Source organism: Pinus tabuliformis, chromosome 7, assembly GCF_031772625.1.
Source record: "Pinus tabuliformis cultivar Carrire ecotype Pingquan chromosome 7, CPIR1, whole genome shotgun sequence".
In the NCBI taxonomy this organism is placed as follows: Eukaryota; Viridiplantae; Streptophyta; class Pinopsida; order Pinales; family Pinaceae; genus Pinus; species Pinus tabuliformis.
The window spans coordinates 1,101,986,580-1,102,006,052 of NC_142293.1; the positions used below are offsets into that span (position 1 = coordinate 1,101,986,580).

The 19,473-nt window shown below is 39.7% G+C and overlaps 1 protein-coding gene across 1 annotated transcript in view; it reads left to right on the forward strand.

The window, feature by feature from the left end:
* LOC149251400 (golgi-to-ER traffic-like protein) overlaps positions 1–19,473 on the forward strand; it is a 400,402-nt gene that overhangs the window by 39,372 nt on the left and 341,557 nt on the right. The window contains exon 2 of the mRNA XM_089459410.1: positions 15,758–15,837. Within this exon, the coding sequence (XP_089315536.1) occupies positions 15,758–15,837 (80 nt within the window). The remainder of the gene's footprint in view (positions 1–15,757; positions 15,838–19,473) is intronic.

A 19,473-nucleotide genomic window follows, 5' to 3' on the forward strand; every position in this document is an offset into this window, starting at 1 on the left:
AACAATGATGATGATGCAGGAAAGAAGGATGAATCTCTGACAAATGATCCAATGCCCGATGTTGAAGGCCTGATGGATCCCATTGATCCACCTCCTGGTGAGCCCTCTACCTCAAGGAAAGACCTTTGTGGCTCAAAGATACTCTTGAAGATGCTGAAAGACATGTTGCACCAAGGGGGACATTTCGTGAAAGCAAGAAGCCGAATAGGTACCAAGGGTACTTAGTTGCTATGAGTACCATTGTTCAATCTGAGCCATGTACGTTCAAAGAAGCTGTGAAGCACCAAGTTTGGAAGGATGCGATGAATGAGGAATATGAATCGATCATGAAGAATGATGTCTGGGATGTGGTTCCTAGACCCAAGGACAAGTCAATGGTCACTTCAAAATGGCTTTACAAAATCAAACATGGAGCTGATGGGAGTGCTGAAAAGTTCAAGGCCAGGTTCGTTGCTTGAGGCTTCTCTCAAAAGGAAGGAGTGGACTATGATGAGATATTTGCATCGGTTGCCCGATACACCACTATCCGATCCATCATTTCTCTTGCTGCCTCTCAAGGATGGAACTTACACCAAATGGATGTCAAAACTGCTTTCTTACATGGCTCGCTTAAGGAGGAAGTCTATGTAGAGCAACTTAAGGGGTTTGAAGTTCAAGATTGAAAGACACATGTATGCAGGTTGAAGAAATCCCTCTATGGGTTGAAGCAAGCCCCTAGGGCTTGGTATGAGAGGATTGATAACTATCTTATGAAGTTGGGTTTTACAAGGAGTGAAGCTGACCCAAACCTATACTTCAAGGTTGAAAAGGACAGGCCTCTCATTTTGGTTCTTTATGTGGATGATCTTTTTTTGATAGGTGCAGACCCTCTCATTTATCAATGCAAGAGGGAGTTGGCTTTTGAATTCGAGATGAAGGACCTAGGTTTGATGCACTACTTCCTAGGCTTGGAGGTCTGGCAAAAGCCAGGTGAGATTTTCCTTTCTCAAGGAAAATACATTATGAAGCTACTCGAGAGATGTGGGATGGTGGAATGCAAGTCCATGTCTACTCCGATGGAACTCAACTTCAAGAAGCTATGTGGAAGTGCTTCTGGGCCTGCATTGGCAAATCTTTCTAAGTATCGACAACTTGTGGGGGCCCTGATGTTCTTAGTAAACTCTCGTCTGGACATATGCTTTGTTGTGAATACATTGAGTCAATTTATGGTCGAGCCTCATCACATACATTGGATTGCTGCCAAGAATCTCTTGAGATATCTCCGTGGCACAATCAACTATGGTTTGAGATACACTGTCGGGAATTTGAGGCTACATGGATATACTGATTTTGACTGGGCTAGTAGTGCGGTGGATCATAAGAGCACGTCTGGGTGTTGCTTCTCTTTCGGGTTTGCTTCAATATCTTGGATTAGCAAGAAGCAAAAATCGGTTGCTTTAAGCATCGTCAAGGCCGAATACATTGCTGCTAGTATGGCCTGTTGTGAAGTTGTTTGGTTGAGGAAGCTCTTCAGTGAACTATTTGAGCACGTGCTGGATACCATCGTGATCTTCTGCGACAACCAAAGTGGGATTTGCCTTTCAGAGAATCCTGTGTTCCACGACAGCTCCAAGCACATTGATATTAGGTACCACTTTATTCGGGATATGGTACAACGAGGAGCAATAAGGCTCCATCACATCAGGATGGATGAGCAAATCATAGACATTCTCACGAAGCCCTTAGGGAAGGTCAAATTCTTATCCTTCCGTGAGAGACTTGGAGTCATGGAAAGACCCTCCTATGAGGGTCCCGCATGAGTTGGACACTGAGCTTTGGGAACTCTGGGGGGCTTGGGGTACTTCTTGGAGATATGAACGACCATAGGGTGAGTGGTTCTCCTTCCCCTAGTGGGGCGCTACGTACAGGGTGAGTGGTTCACCTTCCCCTGTGATACCCCATGATGGTTGACATGTGTGTGTGGTGAGTGGTTCACTTTCCCCTACGATTGCAGACACATGTATGTAGGGTGAGTGGTTCACCTTCCCCTACGATTGACATATGCATAGGATGAGTGGTTCACCTTCTCCTGCCCAAGCATACATCCCACCCATGGAGTCAGAGACTCATGGGAAGTACCTCTCATCTGGCTAATGAGTTGGGAAAAGTGGTTAGGGACCATAACACTACTGATGGACGCATCGTGTATTGCCGTCATAGTTTTTAAAACCGGCCTAGCTAACTGGTTACTGGTCTAACTGGCTGGTCAACAGGGCCACCGGTTGGAACCGGCTGAAAAACACGGTTAAGGAGGCGCTGTGACGAGAATTTGGCCCTAACTAGTCCTAACCGGCTGGTTTAGGACGAAACCGGCCAGTTTGTAGCAAACCGGCCAGTTCCGTCCTAAACCGGCCGGTTACCTGCCATGCCCACCGAGGACCCACAGTGCGGCTTTTCCAAGGTAGTTTAGGGGTTTTGGAGGGAAATTAAGGGTGCTTTCCCTCCAAAAACACCCTCTCCAAGCCTTTAAGAGGCCCCTCTCCCTCTCATTTGTCTCACACATCTGATTTGGAGTGTTTATGAGTGTTTGTGAGTTTGCTTGGGAGCTTGGAGAGTGTTGAGTTTTTGCTGGAGTAGTCATCTTGGAGTTGGAGTTGGATCTATTTTGGAGATAGTTTGTAGTTGTCAGTGGAGTTGGCATCTTCAAGAAGAGGCTAAGGAAGCTAGTTTGCATTTCCAGTAAGGATTTTCACTTGAAAATTCCGCATTTGACTGCTGTCCATGAATTAATTTTTTCTATATGTAATAAATTTATAAACTTCTCACTTCTATTATCCATGCTATCAAATCTCTAGCTCTATGCTATCAAATTTTGTAGCCTACATGTGCATTTGTTTTCATAAATTTAGCTTTGGTTTTCCATGTTGTTTAGCTGCAATTTTTTTTTAAATGGTAGATTTCTTTGCAAATTGTAATTATTTCAAGCAAACATGGCTACAAAAGGAAAGGACAGTTCATGGTCTCATTGTGATGTAATTGATGGAAAAATGATATGCAAATTATGCCATAAATCTATTGGAGGTGGGGGTATTCTTAAATTGAAACAACACTTGGCTGGGATAAGAGGCCAAGTAACGCCATGTGGTGCACCAAATGCAGTGTTAGGTCCTATTAGGGCAGAATACATTTCCAAGCTTGAATAGTTTTATGAGGATAAGGCTAGGGAGAAGGCCATCTAAGATGACATTGCAGGGAAGAGGGAAGTATTAGAAGCCATGAAAGAGAGTGGCTATGATGATTATGAGATTCAAGACTCAACTTCTATCCCTTCCACCAATGACCCCTTTCACTATGTTCATCCTTCTCGTGGCCAACCATCAAAAGGAACAAAGAGAACAAACATCGAAAGTTTTTTCTCATCTTCTTCCAACATTGCCTCTTCTAATCCCACTTCCTCCTAGCCAAGTCGTCAACCCACTTTGGATCAACATTGGAAAAACAAATGCAAAGAAACTTCTCATCAATACATTTCTAGATGGTGGTATGATTCAGATATCCCATTTAATGCTGCTCGCTCACCTTATTACCAAGCTATGTGGGACTCTGTTATAGCTACAGGAAAGGGCTTCAAAGGCCCTAGTATGCATGACTTGAGGGGAGCTCTTTTGCAAAAAGAGATATCTTCCATTGATGAGTATTTGGTTGAGTTTAAAGATTCATGGCTCAAAACAGGTTGTTCCATCATGTCAGATGGATGGATCGATGGAAAGAACCGCACTATCATTAATTTCCTTGTTTCTTGCCCTCAAGGAACCATGTTTTTGAGATCAGTTGATGCATCTAATAAGGTGAAGGATGCAACACTTCTATTTGAGCTTTTGGATGACATTATTCAGGAAGTTGGGGAGCAGAATGTTGTGCAGGTCATCACCGATAATGCCTCAAACTATGTTCTTGTTGGAAAGATGCTTGAGTCCAAATATAAGACCATATTTTGGATTCCATGTGCTGCACATTGCATAGACCTTATGCTTGAGGACATAGGCAAAGTGGAATGGGTAAAAAACACTGTAGAGCATGCCAAGTGCATTACAAAATACATTTACAATCACTCATGGGTATTGAGCCTAATGAGGAAAAACACTGGGGGCAAAGAGCTTGTTAGGCCTGCAATTACGAGATTTGCAACTCACTTCCTCACGTTGCAATGTTTCAATGGTCAACATAAAAACTTGTAGAAAATGTTTTCTTCTGAAGAATGGTCTGAATGTCGGTGGGCTCGTAGACAAGATGGAAAAGACACCAAAAATAAAGTGTTTGACAACTATTTTTGGAAAATGTATGTAGAGCTTGTGAAAATTACCGAGCCCCTTGTTAAGGTGCTAAGGATGGTGGATGGGGAAAAATTGGCCATGGGCTACATTTATGAGGCTATGGATCAGGCAAAGGAGCAGATACGGGCAGCTTACAAGGACATGTTAGCTAAATATGGCCGTATATGGGAGATCATTGATAACAGATGGAACAATCAACTCCATCGTCCTATACATGCAACTGGGTATTTTTTGAACCCAAAGTATCATTATAAAAATCAGCTAGGAGATCTGCATGATGGGAGGTCAGAGCTGAAATGATTGATTGCTTGGAGCGCATAGTCCCTACCCATGCAGACCAGTTCGAATACATAGACAACTTACTGTTTTCATTATGGCAGGTGGTACCTTTGGCAAAAACTTGGCAAAGATGGCAAGAGATGTGGATCAACCAGGTAAGCAATTCCAATTTCCAATTTGTTTTTATTTTCAAGTTAAAATTGTTTACGTTCTTTACAATTCAAATTATAAACTAACTTACTAATTAATGTCTTTTTCTTTGCAACACATTGGTGGGAGTCATTTGATGGCCGATGTCCTCAATTACAAAGGTTTGCAATTAGAGTCCTCAGTCAAACTTCCAGTCCTTCAAGTTGTGAGCGCAATTGGTCTGTTTTTGAGCGCATACACACGAAGAAGAGAAACCGTTTGGAACAAAAACAATTAAATGATCTTGTTTTCGTGCAATACAACCTTCGACTAAGGAGGAACCAAATGATGAACAAAGCACCTGATCTAGATCCCATTGTGTTGGACGATATTGATCCAACATCAGAATGGGTGGAGGAGACTGAAGATCCTGTGTTTGAGGCTGATTTTAATATCGACATGGCTTTAGTGGGGGGTGAAGCAGATTTTGTGGCGGCATCAGAACCAGGATCAGTAGCGGCATCAAGGAAAGGCAAAGAACCAATGGAAGGCACTAGTCGTGCAGGTCGACAAACTCGTGCTTCCATTAGGTCCACTTCTATTGTTATTGGTGGCATTGCTACTGAGGTTGCAGATCAGGCTAAGGCATCTTCAGACTCTGAACCAGATGATGTCTATGTAGCTCCTGATGATGATCCTGTGGCTAGTAGTGGTGATGAGCTTGATGATTGATCATGTGTACACTGTAGACTTGTAGTAGGCCAATGGATTCATAGCTTGCAACATTGTTTTTGGACTTTATAGGCCATTTAGAGCCTCATTGCTTATGTATTTTGCTATTTTGTCGATGATATGTATTGCACTCGGTGCCATTTTGATATATTCACCTTTACATGGTATATAAATGAGCAAACTTTGCATATTTTGTCTCTATTGGCTTGGAATCATGGTTTTAAATCTTAAAAATAGTTTTGTTTCATTAAAAATTAATTATTTAATGTATTTTTCTAAAACCGGTTCGTTTAGACCAAACCAGTCCCGTTAGACCGGTTCCGGTTGGTAAACCGGTTCATTAGGTGGACCGGTCCGGTCACAAGTTCCGGTTTTAAAAACATTGTTGCCGTACTCCTTATGACTAGGATGCATGGTGTTCAACAACTTGATCTGGGATCATTTGAGGTTCTACCTCTGGATTGACTTTTGTCAGTGGAGAGTGGTAAGGTCTTGTGACTCACTCTCGATCAATTCTTCTTCATTATTACTTCATGGTTCAGCAGAGCAGAGCAAAGATGACAGAGATGGTACATGACGACAAGATGGCATGATGATGACAAATGGATTGGTAGGTGGAATTCTCCCTAGTTGAGAGGGAGTGTTAAAATTGGCAACTAGGGCCAAATTCCACCTTGGGACAACTCATTTGATGGAGATGATGATTGCATTGGATTCCTCTTTTCGAGAGGTCCAAGATTGATATAAAGATCATCTCATTCGAACAAGCAGAAGTGTGATTTTGAATTTATGACCACACATGTGCAAATTGTTCAAGTCGGTCTCATCAGCTTAGTGTAGGCTCAAGAAGCCCAATGGACGTGTCTCCTCACCCACAACAAAGTGTATAAATAGAAGAGACCTCACACCTCATTTGGACATCCATCACTCACACATTCTTCTCTCTCTCCATCAGATTGGTTCATACAACTTGGGCAACCTCTTTCTCTCTCTCACACGTGGCAAGGAGGATGATTTTTTGGGCAGAAAATTATAGGCCAATTTTCAAACTTCAGGACCAATGTTGATTGAGGAGATTTTGACCCGTTTTGACTGTAGTTTTGAGGGTAGAATTTTGGTTTCTTTAGGCCGCATTGACTGGCACAAAAATCGAGGATTTTGGAGCTGTTTGACTTGCGTTGACCACATCCATGTTTGACCACAACGCTGACCGCAGGTTGATCGAGTTTGACCAGAGTTTTTGTGATTGTTTTGGGTTGCTGGAGGCTGAATTTGACTGCTTTTGACCGAGCTTCAAAGGAGGTGTTTTATTGTTGTTTTGACTAAAGTTGACTTTCTGGTTAGGGCTGAAGTTTGACTGCAGAATTTGATAGGGCTGATTTGACTTTGTATTGGGCTAGTCTATTTGACTTTTGTACTCTCTCTCTTTGCTGAACTATTGAATAATAATAAGAAGATTTGATCAAAGGGTTTTCACCACATTGGGGTTTTTCCTTGGGAACTGCCAAATCTAGTGTCCTCTTGTCTTGGCTTGTCTTCTGCATTTGTTTTATGTTCTATCTGCATTTACCGTCAATATGATTAGTGGTTAATGTGATTGCTACTGGAAATAATTGGAAATTGTTATTGGGCTGCTAAAGGAACATTGAAGTAAATTGTTCTAAGCATAGAACATACCATTGTTATCTAAAATTAATAGACCAAGATTAGATTCTTCAAGATGAAGTTATCAAATCACCCACGATGACTTGATTATGGATTGGTTTAGTAGAACAAACTTGTATGGGATGCCACGAGTCACTATTTTAGCCTTCGGCCCTGAAATTGATACACAAGAAACTACAGTGCGTGAACTTTCGGTCAATTTTTATGAAATTCAAATCTGATGTTCGAAGAGAAATTTATGAGGATTTTCCCAAGGTCATATGTTTGAGATCGAATTTTGGAACATGCAGAAACCCTAACTTCTTCAGACCATATCTCAGAAAATATAGCAAACCAAGATCTGAAATTTTTACATGAAGTTCACCAATATTTTGGCTCCACGTGGTCGAAATTTCAGCATTTGAAGCATCGTAGAAAAAAAGTTATAGCGAAAATGCCAAGATGGCCTGTTTGAAGCAGTGAAACCCTATAATTCAAAGCTCTGATACCATATCACAAAATAGAAGAAAAGATAGATCAACGACTTGAAAATTACCCTCTTCGAGGGGCCGACCTCCTTTACGTCACATAAATGAACAATTCTTGGATGATACAAATGACAATAACTCATTGGTATATATAGGAGTCTAAGGGGTCATAATATAATCAGAGCATGCGTAACAATAATAATGTATGGGCACAACAATAACAATAGTGGGCTTCTATGGGGCACAACAATAACAATATGGGGGCTACATCGGTACAACAATAACATCAAGGGGGCTACACTGACAATAACAATAAGGGGGCTACAGTAGTATTATAAGGACCTAACACTCTCCTCCTTTGAAATGGAGAAAACACACTTGTTTATATATCAGTTGCTTTGAGAAGATGATAAACAACTAATAAATTCAAATCCATTTTTCTTTCAAGTAGGTACAACCAATTTACTAATAATTAGAAGATAATTATCTCTGTAAATCCTCTCACAAATCTCTAATATCTTTGATAGGAGATCTTATCAAAAGTTCCATGATTCTTCTCCATTGAATATGCTTCAATAATTATCTCAAATCTTCCTCAAATCTTCAAGTGTTAAAGTGGAAAATCGAATTTGACGCTAAGTGGTCAAATATGTTTTTGTTGGAGTCTTCAAATATGCTTATAAACATCATAAAACTCATCCAACTTCGAGATATAAATGAAACGTGTTATTTTTCTAATATTTAATCATAAACTCACTCAAAATATTTCTCTAAAAAAAACTCACTCAAAATAGTAAGATAAATGCTTTGGAAAATAATAATTTTAAACCCATATATAATCATAAAAATGGTCTTAATGCATGGTTATAAAGAAGCAAAATATGGTTAAAAGTGAAGGAAAAGAGGGTGAAAAGATGACATTTTGGTGAGCCAACAACCATCGCTTCAGATACTCCATTAGGTCATGCTTGTGGATGGTTCGTAAAGGCATCCTGGCTCCCTTAGTTGATGACCATCTCCCTAAAGCACCTTCCTCCATTTATTTTCTCCCTTGACGGACCAACACAACTCTTATCGACTTAGTACAAACTAAATCTAGCCATTAGAGAGGATATCTATTGATTTTACATTGAGGTCACCTGGACATCCCCCTTGGTGAGCCTTGGCCCAAATATGTCCTTCTACCTAGATCATTTTTTGGAGCAGCAGGATGGCCTTATCATCCCACCTAGAGCATTTTTTGGAGCTGCAGGATGGCCTTATCATCCCCCCCAATATTTGCAAGCACTGGATGCAATCACTCAAGATCCCATTGGGTTAACTTCGATTTGGGTCCCATTAACTTTGGGTGGAGACAGATTATCATATACCATTGTCTAATAGGGCCTGCTAGTTGTGCCACCTACGTGAACTCAAGTCTGAGACGTGGCTCATTTTTCAGTGCCTCTTATACTATGAGACCCGATGATGATATCATTGCCTATATAGAGAGTTTGTAGCATCATTCTCTCCCTTCTTCCTGTATCTTGACTAGAGATGCCTAGCTCTCTTCAATAGAGCGATCTTTAGACACAGATCTCAGATCCTACATACCCTGTCTCACTTGAGGACGATTCAAACGATCACATCACACTTTGAGGTTGATTCGACTAGTTGGAGCAACAGGCAACGAGCTAAGTTCGAGGGTATTTTAGATAGTAGAGCAGTGAGACCTTAGATCTTCCCTCAACCACCCGCTTTGGGAGGCCAACTAGTGCCCTTGAGACTGTTATGGAGGTGCCGACCAACACATTAGTCCACTCACACCCACAACATCATGGGGTTTAGTACCAAATGTTTCCCAAACAGGTGCCCCCCCCGCTCCTCTATGAATTCCTCCCTAGTCCCAACGAAGCAACCAAAGTCTTATCCAAAGCTTCTTTCCTTTGATCTCAGATGTTAGGAGTATCCCTCGCTCCTACACCCCCCCAGGATCATGCAGCCAGACTCCTCGTTGTATCTAGGGGACTCCGATAGTCAGCTAGCGCCACTGTCATCCCCCTCGCCATCAACTATTAGACTCGAGCATTCTTGACTTCATCAACTTCTAGCCCTGGACTTATTCACTTAGCCTTCTACATGATTGGTTATATACATATTTATGAGACTGTCGTATTATTATATCCTTCTTTTTTTACTTCCTTTTACCATAGATTTAGCTTTAGCATTTTTTAGGAATTGCGTTTGCACTCCCACATTGCACTTGTATTGGTTGTATCCTTCAGTCCCATTGGCCTATTTATGGTCATTTGTTCAACTTAATAAAATTATCTTATCTTATCTAGAGTCCAATAACAATGCTACAAGCTATTGGGCCATTGGCCTACTATCAGTCTACATATCAGTGATCAACATGATCATTTTTCATGAAACTCATCACCACTACTAGGCTTGGGATCATCAATAGGAGCTACATAAACATAATATGGCTCAGAGTCTGAGGACTCCTCAATCTCTGCAACCTTGGTAGTAGTAGCAACAACAAAACTATACCTAACAAAAGCACTAGTTGGTCGAGTTGCACAACTAGTGTTTCTGATTGGTTGTTTGCTTTTGCTTGATTCAAGTATTGGTTTTGGTTTCATTGACACTACTAGATCTACATTGAGATTGTAATGAACAAAGTTCGTTTACGTACGTCAAATAGTCCAAGATATTTGGAATACAATGAAAGAACCCATTTTAGGAATAAACAATATATTTTATAAATGTATGAATGAAGAATATGCTTGGTTACAAATGAGGGCCCTGTTTATATACTAAGCAAGGTGCCCCTTCACGAATAGTCATGTCCTTTGGGACATGTCTCTTTAATAACTAATTATTATTTAATTGATCAATATTATGATTATTATTATTTATATAAATTTTTATTATTTTTATATACTATGTTCATAGCATTGCCTTCCCCTTTAGAAAAGCTTCGTCTTGAAAACTAATTAGAAAAGGTGTGCCACTTGTTTCTTTGTCTTGTAATTTACTCACATCTTTCAGAATTCATTGAGTTGTCATTTGTGATGATACAAGATGACAGTATCCTTTGAGTGATAAACAAAATTGTCGAACTGAAAAGGGATCTGACCATCATAAATGAATCTTCTATGGAATCTTGCGGTTACTATATGCTTTAGATGAATTTTTATCATAAGGCTGAATTGCTGACATTAGTAGTCTTTGGACATAAGTCCGTTGTTTCCTTTTTGTATGATGTTGACACATTGATTGATTAAGCTCTTTGCTTCTATGATGAGGATGTCGATAAGGATTTTTTGTGCCCTGATTTTCCTCATCACACTTTTGGCAATTTCTTGATTTACTTCAAGTACTGATGTTGTTGAGTTGATCGTTGGATTTCCTTTTGGACTTTTTGTTGTTTGAACTACAACATCCAAGTATGTCTTCACTTCAATTGGTTTTGGATTTGTCTGAACTGTGAGATTAATGGGATCTGAGTGCGAATATACCTAGGCACCCAAAGACACGACTTTACGTAATTGAATGACCTAGGTTAATGACAAGCTAAGGATTTATATGCACAAATTTGACTCGATTTACAAGCCAACTTAATCTGGTGGCCAACTTATAACTAAAGGCTTAAGGCATAGAAAACGCGAGTCCAAACTCAAATCTGCAACTAAGAAGTTATATGCATCCAAGAAAATTTTCTTCTAAAGATTTTCTAAGGCAGATATAAATAAAGTGTCAATACACCTACAATAGACTCTAATTGCAAACTTTTGCAATTGAGGATGTTGGCTCCCAAATGACTCCCACCAATGTGTTGCAAAGATAAAAACTGTAGTTAGTTCATTGTACAACAATTTAGATTCCAAGTTTGGCTAAAAAAGTTATAAACAATTGAACTTAAAAAAAATTGGAATTGATTATCTAGCTGATCCACATCGCTTGCCATCTTTGCTAGGTTTTTTTTCTAAAGGTAGCTAAGGCCCTAGTGAAAACACTAATATGTCTATGTATTTCTAAACACTCATACAACCCATCTTTGGCATCCCTAGTCTGATCTTCTCCTAGCTGAACTTTATAATTATACTTTGGGATTAGGAAATACTCTGTTGTATGTATTGGATGGTGGAGTTGATTGTTCCTTTTGTTGTCATTGATCTTTCAAATTGGCCCATATTTACCTACTTTATCTTTGTAGGCCCATATGATCAATTTTTCCTTGTCCACTACCCGTAACACCTTAACAAGGTGCTTGCCAATTTTCACAACCTCTACATACTTTTTCCAAAAAGAGTTGTCAAAATATTTTTTTGGGTGTCTTTGCCATCTTGTCTACTAGCCCACTGAGATGAATTCCATTCATCACAAGAAAACATTTTCTGCAATTTTTGTTGTTTAAAATTGAAAGATTGTAACCATGAGTGGTTGTAGATGTATTTTGTGATACACTTGGCATGCTCTATAGTGTTCTTTACTCACTCCACTTTGCCTATGTCCTCAAGCATGAGGTCTATGCAACATGCAACACTTGGGGTCCAAAATATGGTCCTATATTTGAACTCTTGTGTCTTTCCATAAAGAACATAGTTTGAGGCATTATCTGTGATGACATGCACAACATTATGCTCCCTCACTGTACTAATCATCGAAAAGCTCAACTAGAAGGTTTACATCATTCACCCTATCATATGCATCAATTGATTTCAAAAATATGATTCCTTGAGGGCAAGAAGTAAGGAGATTAATGATAGTGTGGTTCTTTCCATTAGTCCATCCGTCTAACATGATGGAACAACATGTTTTGGTTCATGACTCTCTATCATTAGTCAAATATTCTTCAATGGACAAAATCTATTTTTGCAAAAGACTTCCCCTCAAGTCATGCATACTAGGGCCTTTGAAGCCCTTTCCTACAGATATAACATTGTCCCAAATTACAACAAGACATGCAAGTTGTTGTAAGGATCCACACATGTTTGTATAGGCCTTCTGTATGGCTACTACTATACGACCCTTCTTCAACTTGCTAGATTGTTTTCGATCCTATTATTCAAAATAACTCTCTCCTTTGGTTGCTTATTATTTCAATAGTCAATTATTCAAGTGTGCACAATCCCTGTATATCTTGTTTATTTATGCTTTTTTGAAACCCTAATCTACCGAAACTATGATCTCAAAATGCTAATATGATTTTGAATGTAAGTCATCAATGCACTAAATGCACTTTCTTAGACTCAACTAAAATGTCTTGAATCACTTCTTGTATGTTCACACAAAATATGGGCAACAAGTTATTGCTTGAGCTACATTTTGCAATAGTCCTTCTTAGCGAGGAATGAATTTACACTAGTCCAACTCTATCTTTGAATGCTTCAAACTTCTCTTTTGCTAAGGGCTTGGTCTGAATATCAACTACTTGCTAATTTGTGGGAATATATTGGAGCTTCACTGCTCCGTTTTGGCTCCTTGTTTCATATGAAGTGATGTCTATTCTTTGTGTTTTTGGTCCTATCATGAAATACTAGATTCTCAGAGAGTTTGAGACAACTACGGTTATCATAGTAAATCACCATGGGTTCCAACGCTTGATCAAATAATCTTGCAAGTAAGTTGTGAAGGTGGATGACCTCACAACTAGCAGTACTAGCTGCAATGTATTTTGCCTTTGCTGAACTGAATTCCATGGGAGTTTGTTTCTTGCTAAACCATGATATCATATTGATCATAAGCTAAAGCAACACCCTAAGGTTCTCTTCCTATTTGTTGCTCTACCTACGCAATCTAATTCTCTATGCCCTTACAACTACACTTCACCATGAAGATATCCTAGAATATACTCCACAATGCCCCTCAAGTATTTGAGCACATGTTTTGTTGCAACCTAATGCTCTTGCCTTGGTTCCACCATGAACTAGCTCAAGGTGTTTAGTGCAAAACATATCTTTGGCATGTTGTTTACTAAATACATCAAATAACCTATCAATTAGCTATACAACATATGGTCCACCAACTTTGAATATGAAGATGTCATCTTCTTTAGATTAGTGAACATAAGCATGGCCATAGGTTTGTAGTCCTCTAATCAAAACCTCTTTAGGCTCTCCACTTCATGCTTACCTTTCCCAAGGAAAATATCCCCTGGTGTTTGCAAAACCTCCAACCCCCAAGAACTAGTTCTTTGTTTCCATACTTTTGTAATGAAATCTTCCAAGGGCTTTGACAATGGCTTGAAGAGAGGCTAAACCCCAAAATTGCAAAGGTAAATTTGGAAGTCTAACTTGCACTGGGGTTGAAGAGAGGGTATGTATCATTGGTTTGAAAGATGGGGTCCATGGTTCCCCTAGAACTAGGGTCTTGAATTTAAGATCAAATCCTTTTTTTTGAAAGATTGAACTCAACAATGAAGAATCCCTTTGCACATGGGTAAATAAAAGGCTCCTCTTTTATCTTAGGTTTCCAGAAGTTTGAAATATTATATTGACTAAACAAGGCCAAAGGCCATTGTAACGACATGTAAGATCACTAGTGCTTTAAAAGGTTGTTTGTTCCACAACATCTTTTCACTATGGGAATAGTTAAAGCAAGAGCCTCTTGAACCAAAAGTTTATCTAAGGGAGAAGAACGTGAGAACGTTTTTCAGATTATAATAGAATGAAGCCCTACCTAGGTTACACTTAGAGGGGAGAGGGTTGGATTTGCACCCATTTTCTACATCGGCTCATGTGGAGTGCCCAAGCTTAACCTCCATGTGAGAGCCACTGTCACATGAAGAATCAATTGGTGCTCCTACCCAAGCTTAGCCTCGATGTGAGAGCTGTTGTGATACAAAGAATCAATCGCAGCTTTCGATGCCACCATAGATAGGTTCCTTCAGTTTGCACTTGGGGAGAGATGGTCAACCTTGCGAATGGGCCACTAAGAGGAGTTTAGGGTTGGCCCTGCATGAGCAGCTAGGGGAAAACCCTACTGATTGACTCCATGTTTAGCCTTGTTTTTCCTATGTGAAATGACTCGCTTTATTATAACTTGTCCAAACATCTCATTGCACACATGTCCTAACATTACATTTTATAAAGTCTGGCTCTACTTAAAACTAGGACCAAAGACCTATAAATAAACATTAATAAAAGTCTAACCCTAGTGTTCATGGTTGATGTGTGGCATATGGGTGTCTCATAACGTGGCTCATCATATAATGGACTTTAATGATCCCTTGTATGGACTCAAATACCCCATCCAACCCTAAGGACAGATAGAAAGATGGATAAAATGAAATAAAAAGGTCATAATGTGTGTTATAGATGAATGTTGTGTCAGGGCACCACATTGTCACCTTTCTTTATATATAACTTACCATGAATTGCCTCCTTCTAAGAGACTTGGAAGAAATGAAATTGTTGATATGCCACATATGGGCTTCTAAAGAAATGGCTAACCATATAAATTGACCTTGAGGATCCCTTATATGGACTTAAATAGCCAACTAACGTATAAAACCAACAAAAGGATCGTCAAGGGCACTAGGTTGCCTCCCTTCTTGGCATTCTTGGTGTGCCACATGTAGATGTCTAATGAAATGGCTCACCATATTAACTAACCTTAACAATTCTTTATATGGACTGAAATAGCCCAACTAGTTCGCAAGGACCTACAGAACCCAATAAAAGGGCCATCTTTTATGTTACAGTTATACATCTTCCATGTTTTGTCAGAGGCACAACATTCCCTGCGTTACATATAACTCAGCATGAACTGCGTCCTTCTTAGAGACATGGAAGAAATAAAGGATTCCATAATTGTTTTGCCACAGCAGTGAGGTCAGATCACAAGTGCCTTGAAGGTCTATAGGGAGTATTGCAGTTGCCCTTAACGATTTTTTTCCCTGTTAAAACTTGACTTGTTTTCATATTTGATATTGGTTGCATATGGTTTAACGGTAGCTATATCAGTTTTCTTTTTGATATTTCTTAACGATTGCTTTTGCACTTATTGCAGATAACTGCAAAGTTGCACTCGCTATTTGACTCACATTTAGTTATTTTGTGAATGGATTGTGTTTTCAGCTTGAATGAAAGCTTGTAATAATTTAATATCGTATGTTTGTATTTCTGTTTCCCATGAATAACTGCCCAGTATTTATTAACATTGTTGTTTTTCATATAAATGCAGACGCTTGAAAAACTGGAGAAAAGCGTACAAGCTGGAAACTATTATGAAGCTCAACAAATGTACAAATCTATTTATGCCAGGTATTTGACTCTCATTGGTCAAGTTGTGATATATTTTGTTTCAGATTTTCAACCAATTGTTTTGTGGGCAACTTATCTTTGTTTAATTTAAAATTTAAATTATTTATATATAGAGAAAATTGATGTGAACTTAGTAGATATACACTGACTGCGATAAGAGTTGGTAGTAAGAAAGCTGGAAATGATTCGAATTTGAAAGCAACTTGTCAGATAAATTGAATTCCATGCTGCTAAGCAGGTCAGGTTAAAGCCAAAAAATTGTCAGCATGCATTCTGTTAGAATGTCCTCATGTATATCATATAGAAATACATTAAATTAGAGGAGCAGGAGCGTGTGTTATATGGTATCATGGATAATAATGATTCATGACCTTATTCTGGTCTGTGCATATGGGTTTAGGATGGTAAGTCTTAAAACGTCTGATTTCCTGTTCATTTGTGAGTACAAACTACAAAGGGGCTGAACTGTTACTAATGACATTACATATTTGATGTCCTACAGACATGCATATTTTCATTGTTAACATATGTAAATGAGAAACATTTTGCCTTCTTCCACCCGTCTGTTGTGTATGGGTAAACTCTCTTTTTTTTGTGATGAGTAGAGATTTTATAAAATCTGCACCCGGATAGCAGCAAAAACCGGGAGGATTACAAAGATTCTGGGACCATATTCTATAACGACATGAGGATTTCTGAGAGGTTCAACCTCCATATCACCAAAACCAGAGGCTACATCATTTCTATTGTCTTGATTGCTGCTATAGATCCTACAGTATTGACCACAAAGGAATACAATTTTACAGTATTTGATCATTTGCTGTGGAAATTTCTTGGCACTGCATCCTCTAATTCAGCATCTCCATTTCCTTCTGCTGAGTGCGCCCCCCATGCTGTGCTGAGTCTCGGTGTGTTCTCCACCTGGCTCCGGGGAGCATCGATTTCGTCGTTCTCCACTGCTGCTGCATAGCAACCATCCTCTCTGCTTGCTCTGCGACCTGGAGGGAGAGCTGATGATTGAATTGCAAGAGGATTTGGCAATCTACGTTGTTGACTATTGGCGGGTGAGGACATAGGGCACATTCTGGAGGATCTTCCCCATCGTGTTCTGGCCTGCGAGGGTCCATTAAGCTCCAATTGCCAATCGATTCCCTACTACTGGGTTTGTCTCCTTGCTGCACAGCTTGGAAGTCCGCCCTGGATTTCTGATTACAAGGCAAAGAGAAGGCTCCTACAAAGCAAATTGCAGACCGGAATGAAAGACAGAGCCAGGATTGACGTGTCGGATTACCAATGTATTATCCAATTGCGAAGTGAAGAGTTTTAAGACCTCTGCGATATCCCTTCCTGGTCATTTGATCTGCTGGGCAGATGGACCAGTCTTCCCGCTTTTCGAAACTACCTACAGTGACAGCCAAGTCGATTGGTACTGATGGCCACTACACCTCGTTACTGAAATCAACCATACTGGACGCATCAAAACTCAACCCATACTTCCCCTTCCAGCGTTGAAGATTCCAGGAAGAGAGGGGAAGAGGCTTAGCTTCCTTTCGCTGTGGATGGCATCTCATTCTTGGCTGATAAATACAGTGCCAATTATTCCTGGTGCCTCCGTCCTTGAATGCGTGATGGGGTCGGTTATTCCTCCACACGAACCCAGTCTCATTCTCTAAATCGAATGCTGATACCAAGGCCGAAGAGGGATGCCACTCACACTTGGGAATTAAATGCGAGGGCCATTCGAGCAGGCCTTTCAGTAGGAGAGTACGAGAGGGCGCGTGGCTATTGAGATGGCCCAACAGCCTCACATAATACTCCATCTCTGTTTGTGGGGCTTGGATCCAAAAACATCCAAATTGAAATGAAGCCATGAATTTGATTGCTAGACTATGATTGCTCCTGCTGGCTCTGGATATTATGTTACAAGAAGTCGTAGATTGATATTTGGTGGACATTTGCCAATATATGGGATGGTTTTCCAACTCCTTTTCCCATTGAATTCAATTTGGCTTCTCTCCAAGCTGTAGGCTTGATTAGCTTGCTGATCTGCCCCTTTATTCTGGCTTCTTAGGATGTGATAAAAACTTTTGTGATGGAAGGTTTTCAAGATGCTCTTGATCCTTAGCAATAGAAGATTTAATCTATTGGATTTGGAGGGTGCATTGTTGTGCAAAAGATGAATTGATATGAGAGAGTTTCCAATGATAGTGATCATGGAAATTCCGAGGCCCTTATCTAAAGACAGACCTAGAAAGGGGCCATACAATTCTTGCCACGTTGGTTTCTTTTCCCAATCCTAAAGTGAACTTAATTTCTTGATGTTCCTCGGGATCCCATAGGATCGCTCCCCCTCCTGCCAACCCTGTGTATGGGTAAACTCTTAACTCGTGAAAATTTTCTCAAGGATGAAAGGAATAAGATAAAATGAGATAACTTTATTAATGTTTATGAATGACTAAAAGAGATTTTTTTTCAAGAATGGAAGGATAATATAAGATAATTTAATTAATGTCCATGAATGCTCAAAGAGTAGGCCAATGGGGCTTGGAAGTACCAACAATGGTGCCCAATTTGTTGTAGTGAGCAAAAGATTACTCCAGAATTCTAGAAAATAATAAATATCACTAAGTAACACAATACTAAGAAGAGAAGAAAGCCATAACATACATTAGGAAGTGATGTGAAAGAAGATAGTGGGGAAGATGAAGGGGCTCGATAGCATTGTTGATGCACTAAAGAAGCAAAGAGGTTGTTGAGAACCGACATTGTCTCTAATCTATAGGGCGATATGCCATCTCCATCATGGATCAAATGGTGATGTAGAAGAATCTACCATGGTGCATATCATGTGAAGAAAGAAAACAAGATTGAATATGCACTCCAGTCACAAGAATGGGCTCAAAACTCAGAAGAATGGAAGCTTGTACAATGCACTGAGGAACTTTTCACTTGCAATGGGTCATATTTTTACACAATGTACTGCATTCTCTCTATAAAAGCCCAATTTGTTGGTAGCCACAGAGGGCCCTAGATCTCAACCCCATAAAGAATAGTTGGCATGATGATCATGTCAAAGACGTGCATATTTTAGTAGAAATGTCTTGAAAGTGTATATTAAAGCATTGGTTCTCAAGAATGGGGAAGATACTCATATCTCTTGCAAACATGGAGTTGAGTAACATGTCTCAAAAGGAATCTTTGACGAGTGGGAAGCACACAATAGTGATGTATATGGCCTGAAGAACTAGTCCCATTCATTTTATGAAGGGCTAGATGTTGTCTCCATCGAGGAACAAAGGGTGAAGTAGTTTTGTCTCTCATGTGTCAGGTAGCCAAATATACCATGGCACATATGCTATAAAGAATGAAAACAAGAGTGATTATGTATTCTAGGTGTATGGAATGGCCTCCAAACTCGACCTACACAATGGCTCGCAACATTGTTTGCTTGTAGCTGATCATATTTAGTAACACGCGGGATTGCACTCTTTCTATACAAGACCAGTTTGTTGGTAGCAAGCTAGGGCCCTAGATCTCAACCCCATAAAGAACAATGGGTGAGATGATTGTGTCAAAGAGGTACATCTTAGTAGAAATGTCTTGAAAGTGTATTAAAACATTGGTGCTCAAGCATGG